General features: G+C 41.0%; 1 protein-coding gene across 3 annotated transcripts; it reads left to right on the top strand.

Annotated features, from left to right (window-relative positions):
• On the top strand, positions 1–8,578 carry gxylt1a (glucoside xylosyltransferase 1a). 3 transcript variants are annotated; one of them, XM_086209451.1, is made up of 9 exons: positions 1–138; positions 230–376; positions 914–1,006; positions 1,665–1,845; positions 2,200–2,331; positions 2,420–2,671; positions 3,079–3,202; positions 3,318–3,490; positions 7,161–8,578. In XM_086209451.1, exons 1-9 carry the CDS (start codon positions 110–112, stop codon positions 7,320–7,322), a joined length of 1,293 nt encoding a protein of 430 aa, XP_086065577.1. In that variant the 5' UTR covers positions 1–109; the 3' UTR covers positions 7,323–8,578. The 3 variants fall into 3 exon arrangements, with proteins under 3 accessions (XP_086065577.1, XP_086065576.1, XP_086065578.1); XM_086209450.1 differs by having other exon boundaries at positions 45–376; XM_086209452.1 differs by lacking the exon at positions 914–1,006 and having other exon boundaries at positions 45–376; positions 7,161–8,577.
• Positions 8,579–10,256: the final 1,678 nt, after the last annotated feature.

Below are 10,256 nucleotides of genomic sequence, written 5' to 3'. Positions count from 1 at the left end.
CAAGAGTGGGAGGGGCGGAATATTGTAAACACTCCTGTTCCTCGCTTGCTCTCTGACTTTTGACCTGCCGTACGAAGGATCAGCTAGCCAACGTCAGCTAACATGTCAAATGGCATGGAATATCCCCAAACATGTTTGGTTAGCACATGAAACACAAAATGAGATGTTATCTTCACGCATTTCTCCTGTGCACCATATTCGCCTTCGTTTCTCTGCTGTATGTGTTCAGTCAACTAACCTCCACCTTAGAGGGCAGAGACGAGTGGAACCTACCAGAGCAGAGGGCATCCGACCAGAGCGGTCATGACTCGGGGAACCTTCTCAGGAAAGGCCCGGGATTGGCAGGCCATGGAGACGGTAAAGAGGAGCTTGACAGGTAAAATAGTAACGTCATCTATGCCACCTAATTCAACACATAATCACAGTTGTGTCAGTTAGGTTAGCGGTCTGTACACTTGATGTAACTTTAGGTGTTAGAAAAGTTTTTCTAAGTTGGGCAAAGATGATTTTGGCTAAAACGTAAGGTTGACACGGAAGCTTTGTACCCTCAGTGATAACATTTCGCCACTGAGATGATTGTAATTTACTATGTAGTTGGCTACGTTCTTGAAAATTAATGGCGTTGTTTTGAACAAAGTCTACGACTTCCGAGTTCATGTTTCTTACTAATGCTATACTAAGCTAGTGTGTTAACATTGGCCTACAAACTGCGTGCTAGCTAGTCAACTCATGAGCTATTGCTGCTAACTCATGCCTTATTAACAGGGTTTAAAGGAACCACACCTGTTAACAACAGTCTTAAAAAGCACATCAGTCAGTATCAATAATCCCAAACCACATAATGTTAGTTAAATTGCTGAAGAGAGTAATTTAACTTCGAGGAATCCAAAAGACCGTGTTTTTATTCTGTCAGGTGTAAATCACTGTCAGTTTCTTACTGGGATCCGTATCGGGGGCTGCCTGCTGATGTTTGTGGAGTGAACTGCTTTTTGGAATCATCGTTTAGGTATGACTGATTCTGTGCATTTTACAATAAAATACAGTCACCGAGTTGTACTGTCCACACTGCTGTTGCTGCTCTCCCAGTGTGAAAATCTTAAATCAAACTTACTTAACTTTAATAATTGAGAGTAGTAGGGGGGAAAAAAAATGTCTGTGTACCAGTCATGGAGTCACACAATCTTGCAGTCATATTAGGGACTAACTGTGCACTTTTCAGTGGGTGGACAAACTATTTTCATCACCACTAATGTCAAAGACAACAATTAGTTCATGGGCTCAATTGCTAGTTTTTGAAACATTAACATTATCGTAAGGCTTTGTTTAGACTGTCTCGCTGCTGCTTAATCTATGCCTAGCTTGTCATTCTTTTTCTTCAGATGTGTTTTAAAATTGGCAAAGGTGTGACAAGTAACATTTATGGTTTTCAAACTAGAAAGTGGTAGTTTTGAAGGAGCGTGGAGAGGCAGTGCTGCATGTGTGTGATGGACCATCCCTTCATGAAACCTAATGACAGTGCCAACCCACCAGGGCTGATTACTAGTCAGATGAGACTGCTGATGTCTTCATCACAATGTTCTGTACTTGTCAGTGTATCCATGCTGTTCAAATAATAAAAGGCTGGGTGTAATTACTGATCCATTTTATTTCGTCTTGGCTGTCAGAGAGAGGCCAGGCTCTGCTGTCGAGCAAAGTGACGAGAGGAGTCACTTGGCGGTGGTGGCCTGTGGCCCCAGGCTAGAGGAGACCCTCACCATGTTGAAGTCTGCTGTTCTGTTCAGCAGAAAGCCTCTGAAATTTTACATCTTTGCAGAAAATGAGCTACACGACAGCTTCAGAAATGAAGTAAGTTTCTTGACGATTCACGCTACTTGGACGGGTGAAGAATTGGTCAAGGGTGAAGTGATTAGGGCAGTTCCATACAAAGTAGTTTTCCATTAAATTTGTCATGGCATTATGTCCTCTACAGAATGTCGTCATTATAATTTCAGCTGAAGTAAGCCTTATAAACTCCCCTCACGGGACTTTGCTTATACAGTTCAGACTCCATTACACTTTGGTCTCTCAGCCCAGACTAAAGGATGATGTGCATTCTTCATGAAAGACAACACAACAGAGTATTTGAAGTATTCAAGTCTGTTCATGATGACATGAATGTAGTTGATGCTCAGTTTTCTTTGTCGTCATATTTTCTGAAAGCTGGACTCGTGGCCCATGGCAGTTCAGCCCAAGTTTAACTTCACCATCTACCCCATCACCTTTCCTGGGGACAATGAAAAAGAGTGGAAAAAGCTCTTCAAACCTTGTGCATCTCAGAGACTCTTCCTGCCAGTAGGTGTAGTGTGATTGTTCTGTTACATATAGCCTGTGATATTGACATATTTATAAAATAGTGCTTATAATATGTTCTTATTTCCAGCTGATCCTTAGAGAGGTGGATTCTTTGATCTATGTGGACACAGATATCCTTTTTCTGCGTCCAGTAGAGGACATCTGGGCCCTCCTTTCTCAATTCAATGCAAGCCAGTTAGCTGCCATGGCTCCAGAGCACGAGGAGCCACGCATTGGCTGGTATAATCGTTTTGCCCGCCACCCGTACTATGGCAAGACTGGCATCAACTCAGGGGTCATGCTCATGAACATGACACGCCTCAGGGAGACATTTTTTAAGGTAGGTGACAGGTTTTAAATAAATTGTCACCTATGAAGGCAAGAATTAAACTATGAAGAATTGTGCATCAATGTTGATGCAAACATATAGTAACTGAAGTGTTAGGTTTTCCCGATTGATGTATTTTAATACTTGTCGTCATATCATCCATCACAAGAAACATCAACATTTTACATGATTATCTGCACGTGAAACAGTCTGTTTGACAACTGCACAACCAACATTGACCAGCAGAAGTCACTCTTGTCATTCCATCTAAATCTCCAGAGCGAGCACACGTGTGTTTAACAAAGAAGACAGTGTCTCTGTGTTGACAAAGGAGTGAATTTTCCAGAATTTCAGGTTGATCTATTCCTGATGCAAAAGGAAATGAACAGTCACTGGTTGCTCTATTTTGTCCTTTTAAGAATGACATGACAACAGTTGCACTTCAATGGAAGGAAATCTTGATGCCTCTTCTTCAGAAGTACAAACTCAACATCACCTGGGGTGACCAGGACCTTCTTAATATAATATTTCATCACAACCCAGGTTTGCGCAAGCACATATACAGCATCATTCAGAAACCCACTTCTGTGTGTTTGACATTGCAACATTCTGATGGGTTTTTTAATCATTGAAGGGAACTGCTCTTGCTGTGTTACAGAAAGCCTTTATGTGTTCCCCTGCCAGTGGAACTACCGTCCAGACCACTGCATTTATGGCAGCAACTGTCAACAGGCTGAAAAAGAAGGAGTCTTCATTCTTCATGGTAACAGGGGAGTTTACCATGATGACAAGCAGCCAGCGTTTCGAGCTGTCTACGAAGCCATCCAAAAGGTAGAGACAGCTTTAACTAACCACAAATCTCTGGTTCTCTCTGCCTCTATCCTATTTAAATGGAAATTAGTACATTTTTTTCCTTCCTGAAATGTTTTGGGTATTTCAGACACAGATGACTGTAAAATTTTATGAAGGTTTCATAACAGGAGGAAAACATAGTAATAGTTTGTTGTAGTGGTTATTGACTGGCCCTCTGTGTCCCTCTGTTTCTTTAAAGGGCAGTTATGTAGGGAGACCAGGCTATTTGAAAACTAAAGTAGTAGACATTACTTTATCAATAGGCACTTCAAGCCCTCCCTTTTCGCTTTATGGATGTTTCTGTCCACCAGTGCTTAATCAATAGCCTGTAAAACTTTTATGTCATTCTGTTTTCCTTCCCTCCACTCAGAACCCCAACCCCGCTTTGAAGAGGGGCATGTTCATTTGGGATGATGTCAAAGGTCATGCAGGGGTCTTATAAATTTAAAGATTATGATTCTGAAGTGAGACAAGCTAATTATTTGTATTTTTCACTTTCATTCAATAGGGGGCAGCACAATATCAGAATGTTGGAGTGGTGACCCCTATTGAAAGAAACGTTTCCTTGAGCTGGCGGTAACATTCTCAATTATCAGTCTGTTTACATTCATGGACTCACCTGGGGTCACAACCTTTAGTTAGCGATTGCAAGAATGAGATTGCAGCAGTGTATGGCGGCTGATCTGGACCACTGATCCCTCCAGTATGTAATACATACACCTCATATATTGTATTTATCATTGTATACAGACAAGCTATTGCCAGATGACGAGCTCCAGAGACAGATGCCAGAGTGAAACAGCGATTTCACTGTCTCCTATTAAAGAGTAAATTTAGAATAAAAGATGGACAAACATCAGCTTATTCAGTCAAAAATTGCCCTCTTTAAATTGTACCTTTCAAGTCCTTTTGTAATTTGAGATTTTCTTATATTTATGTTGGCCTTATACTAAATGTAATGTGTCCAAGTTCCGCTGGTTTGAACCGGCATCTTATTACCTGTAAAAGCTAAAAATTGAATCCTTCCTTCCTTTAAAAGGTATGACACCCAGTAGGTGTACTTGCAGTGCATGGTTGGCACTTGAAAGTGAAGGAAGGGCATGAATTAAAAAGTAAACATCTGTCAGATTGACTTTATACATGAGCTAGCCCTTCAGATCCTTATTGTGCACTAAACATCTGTCATCAGAGAGGCAGCAAGGTAGCTGGAGAGCGCTCTCACTGCTGTGCTGGCTGCTCGCCTTCGATCTGCTCTTGTTGATTTGAGCCCACCAGTCAACATGCAGGCAGCAATCGGGGGAGTAAGGGATGCTTCATTAGCTGGTCTCCATCCATTACCGCCACAGGATCCAGCCTGGCCACTATCTGTGCAGGCAATGAGCCCCGTGCATGAATGTTTTCTTTTATGTGTTTAGTGTTACGTGTTTTCTTTTCTCTTTTTGAGTCTCACACAAAGCAGTAAGAGAATTTAAAATATTCTATATGGGATCTGTGCACTGACAGCCAAATCAGTTCTTATCCATCTGTATATGTGAAGGAATCACGTTTGATGTTAAATTGAATGCACTCGCCAGACAATTTGAAATTAGCATCTGTAGATGTCCCAGTCAGCTTATATAAATGTAGCGAATGTGTGAAAACCACAAACCGTTTGACAGTTAAATGCATGAAAAAAAGAAAGGAACGTGCCACTTAAGGGCAGCTAAAAGGAAAAAAGTTTCTCCTGACATTATTTTCGGCCCTGAGTATAGGCCAAGGTTATTTCAGTGTGACAAAAGTGACATGGAAAAACAGTGTGTTAAGCTGCTGTCAGATTTCAGTTGCATTGTTGTATTGCCCAGAACATATACAGCCATATATTTTTTGCGCACCAGGGGTGTATAAAAGCTTTCCACCTGCTGTGTCCAGCCATCAGCAGGCTTTCAGTGCACTGATAAAAACTCCACCGCTGAGATTGTGTGCTTAAATTTATGGTTATCGGCTACCCAATCACCTAAACTGACATTTGGATTGATGTTGAAAATAATTTTGAGATAATGATGTAGAGTTATGAAAGTTCAATCATTATTATAACACTGATTACCATAAACTTGTGGTTAGTATCGATGTGTTTGGGACTGCTCCTGGCCAGTAGACCTTTACAAAGTACGTATGAAATGATGTAAACGACAGAGAAGATGGACAGAGAGAGGGAGAGAGATACAGTGCAGTGTTTCAAGTTATTTTTGTTTTCCCATGTCACGTTAAAATAGATAAATCAACGTGTATCCATTGTTGCGTCATTAAAATGATCTACATACACACGGAGCAGCTGATAGTGTCTGTGGAAATACTGGCAATGTAAAAACCTGGAGAATCCTGCTTTAAATCTCTGACAGCTTCACAGAACAAACAGCGCCAGTGTCGCAGGAAAAAAAGACCCTCTCTGTTTCACCAACATGTTGCCCCACATACGTGCTCTGTGTGGGGCATGGAGCTGGTGACTTTCAGCGAGAAATTTCTGGCTCACTTCCCCTCCCAGGTGTTAAAAAATTGAATAATAATGTTGAACCCAACTGTATTAAATAGGTGATAATATGGCACACTTTGATATCCCTTTGTGCATTAATCAGTTATCTTATTAGATTAAACTGCTATAACTGAGGAGTGTTTTATCCGTTGTTACAAGCTTAATTTTGCTCTAGCTTTTATCTGTGCTTCCTGTCGCTCCAGCTCCTCGAGCCCTCTCACAGTTTGTTCCCACTCAGTCCTGCGAGGACAGCATCCTAAATCCTGAAGCAGGCAATTTTGGAGGAAACGCTCATTTCCATCCTACCAATTGCTCCTTAGTCAGCCAGTCTCCCAAGGCAGGCTCTCCCAGCCAGCAGAGGAGCCTGCAATAAAGGGCACTACCATTACCCAGCCAAGCCCACAGAAGAGTTGTAAAATTTTTAGTGCTGATGCTAGTTAGAGACATCATGATGGCTGTGTGGACAACGCACCAGCAGCATCCACATAAAAATCGATACAAGGCCGTAATGGTGTTTCATTGCCTGCCACGCTGTATGAAAGATGATGAAGAAAGTGTGCTTTCAGAAAGCTAATGCTCGGGAAACCTGGCATCAAATGACTTACTGTAAAATGGTGATTTCTTCCTATTTACAGGAGAGCAGTAAAAGAGCAGCGTATACCAATATAAAAACAAAAGGTCTGCATCTTTATTTACATAATGTCAGCCTTGGGCACTAATATTAACTAGGAGCTTAATCGCTGCCGTTTAATTGCTGGTTTCTATACAATAAAGATGCATATCTGAAATGCTGCAGCTGTATTTTTCACCAATGCTCTCACGCTTTACTGAGCACATTATTGTAGAGTTGTGTTAATTGAAATTCATTATCCTAACACACGTTGAATTGACAGAATGTGAATTGAATGCAGGATATGTGACAACTGTGGTAGTTCTTATTGTGTGATGTTGCATAGCCACAGGTGTGAAAACACACAAAAAGAAATATCTTTTTAGTGTTTTTTGAGGAGCGTCAGGAGCAGAATTGCAGCACAAACTGAAGTACATGCGGACACCAGAGGAACATTATGTTGGATGCGTAACATCATTGTTATTAAGCTGAAACCAACTGCCTGCGCTTTCCTTTTTTTTTTGTCACAGCACTCATTTGGCGAGAACATGGAGACCACACTGCTTCAGCCTCTGGAAGCATCTCTCCAGACCACCACCCACACCTACTGTGGAAGAGCCAGTCATCTGTTTACTAAGAGACTGAAACAAAGCATCATGTCTGCCCAACAAGATGTCATACAGAGAGGATGATCAGTAGCCAAGTCTCTCTGAGAGCTTTGCCGGAAGTTTGCCCTTTGGAAACAAGGAGCTGAATGACGAAGAGACTCAGGCCTACGCTTGACTATCACCTGTTTACAATCTCAGTACTGTGTGCTATGGGGAAGGGTACTCTGCAAGAGGTTGAATTAATAATTAATAGTGACGTCATTGTTGGTACATATGTGGAATTAACACGTCAGGTCATAAATGTGTTCTCACTGTGGTTGAAGAGAGTCCACCTCTGCAGATGATGAGCAGGAAACTTCTAGACAATCAGGTTGTTGCGTTTTAAGAGAGGATCTACAATCTCCATGAACATTTGTCTTTGGTCTTCAGTGAAGAAAAAAAGCAATAAGGCCCTCAGGTAGCGGCCTATAACGCTGCGTACATATACAGGCGTCACTGGTTCGATTCCCTGCTTTACCCTTGACTTAGTTTGGCGTCCTCCCATATTTTGGTTACAGTTGGGAGGTCAGTTTCCTGGTCGCTGCAATATTGCCCCCTCTGATTGGTCAGAGTGTTCAGAGGGGGAAAAAAATGAAATGTCACTCCAGATCCCCTGATGGAGCTCCTCGCCATCGGGTGAAATCATGCGGCCAATGACAAATGTGGTAGCTGGTAATTTGAAGCAGTGAGGGGGAGGGGGTTACGATAAGAGTATTTAAATGCATCATTCATATATAGTCTTTTTTATTAAGATTTAATATAATTTTACTTATATGCTATGTGTTTTGATGATGCACTTAATCACAAGAAAGCCCCTTCACACTCCAAGACCTGAAAATGTTAGTACTGATTGACATCTGTGACTTTTATGTCTACAGTTAATGGCGTTATTATCATCATGTTGTGGTATGCATGTTCTCAGAGTATTTTTACTTTAAGCTAGAGTATTTTATGTTACCAGTATCAACATGTATTCCTATAACGGGAGTTATTTAGCAGTCAAGCCAGCTACTGCCATCAAATACAGTCCCAGACAGCTGTAAAATTGCAATATTATGAGAAATCAGAAATGCTGATAGGATTTACCTGACAAGCCAGCCCAAATTTTTATATGAATGTGTCCAATGTCTCTGTCTATAAAACTAGCTCTATATGTGATGAGGTTAAAATGAAAGTATTTTGAGGTGTAAATGTATATATTTTATGTCAGAAACTTAAGTAATGTTATATTCTAATGTGGTACATGCAACAGGGCTGATTTAATAAGATTGAAATGACTAAAGGTTGTGATTTTTGAACCTTCTGTCTTTGTTTCTTCCATTGTGTGCAATTTAATTGAACTGTTTTGCCCTAAACTGTACTGATTGCCCACTTTCTCCACACCTGAAAGAGCAGGACTTGCCCTGGAAGACAGGAGCAAGATGATAATAAGAAATCAAAGTGGGAACGTGAAGGTTTCGAAAAATGTTGTAAGATGGCCAAAAAGGAGCTGATGTGTTTGGGTCAGTAGCCTCTGGCTCTTCATTTCGCTGGCATATTGACAGACGTGCCTGGAGTAGGCAATAGGTCCACATGATGCATTTAAAATGGCTTTTATACTTGGAAGCTGTAGGCTGTATTATTTTTAGATATTTGTGAAAAGAGGAACCATTTTCTGTAAGAACATCTCAAGTAAGCAATGCTGTCATCTGGCAACACTGGGGGAAAAAACAGGCATCGGCAAGTGAGCCCTGAAAGTTTTTATTTTTTGTGAATAAGATAGTCAAAGGTTGCAGTGCCTTAAGACTGTGGTAAAAATGAATTATCAACCCACAATTTAGGTGAAGCTGTTATAGGTGGTTGATGTGCGACAGGTTCACAAGGCCTGACACACGGCAGAGGTTGGTTTTTTTAAGCGAGAACCTCTTTAATTCAGGAAGAAGTCTTTAAGGACCTAAACAAGGAATGAGTTAGGTCCAAAAAAAAAAAAGTCGTACTCAAAATACCATAAGGTTAATTTATGTCTCTTGTGAAGTGATTATATGTTTGCGTAAAACTGCTAACTGATTATTGAACACCTTCCAACACAGCCCTTGTTAAGATGGATGAGTACAGCTTTAATATGTAAAGCATATTCGGTTTTGAGCGGGTAAAGCTAGTGCCGCTCCTGCGTGGCTACTCTCCCCTTGAGTATAATGGAGATTGAGGTCTCACTCTCTTGCAGTGGAGCAGGAACTGCCAATGGATTATTCATGTTATTGCTTGCACCACTTGGCCTTTGTAATGTTCAATAGCAATTTAAAGCTCAGGCATAAATTAAAACAGTCAGAGGGAAATGGCCCAACACAGAGTAAAAAGGGTCACAAAGTGGGGATTATGTAATATTAGGAAGTGCAAAGTCATCATCAACGCTAAGTATAGAGCTCGTACCAACACAGCAGGTATATAGAAGTGCCATTTAGAGTTTAAGAGGTAAAAATGTTGCATACACGGACACGAATTATCTGAAATCCTGAAAGTAAAGGGAAAAATGTATATTTTTAAGACCACCCAAGCAGTTTTGCTCCAGGGCAGCAAAGATGACTGCATGTTCACTTGACAAGATACTCCAGTGTGTTCAACAGTAAATGTCTCTGTCTGTATTTGCTGCTAGACTGGTGGGTCAAGTGCTTCTGACTAAAAACAGCTGCTTACTAAGATGCAACCCTACAGTTTAGCAAAAACTTAGGACTCAAAGTAATCTTTAATAATCAGGCCATGAAGTAAAGTCAGTAGAAAGAGGACTGAGTCCTTGACACCTTAAATATTAATACATGAGGGCTGTGCATTGAAAAGGAGGCTTGAAAGACAGGATGACTCAAGTGCAACTGGCTGAGAGATTATTGGTCAGATTGAATGACGTCAGAATTGTTGACTGACAGAATAGGAAAGAGGAAGTGGCGGGGAATTAGAGCAGTTGTAGAAGTTTACCCATAAAGCATTAAAAGTCAACATAAAAGG

This window comes from Aulostomus chinensis, chromosome 7 (assembly GCF_037954235.1).
Source record: "Aulostomus chinensis isolate RoL2024-O1b breed Wild chromosome 7, RoL_Achi_v1.0, whole genome shotgun sequence".
Lineage (NCBI taxonomy): Eukaryota > Metazoa > Chordata > Actinopteri > Syngnathiformes > Aulostomidae > Aulostomus > Aulostomus chinensis.
This window is presented reverse-complemented; position numbering and strand designations above follow the sequence as displayed.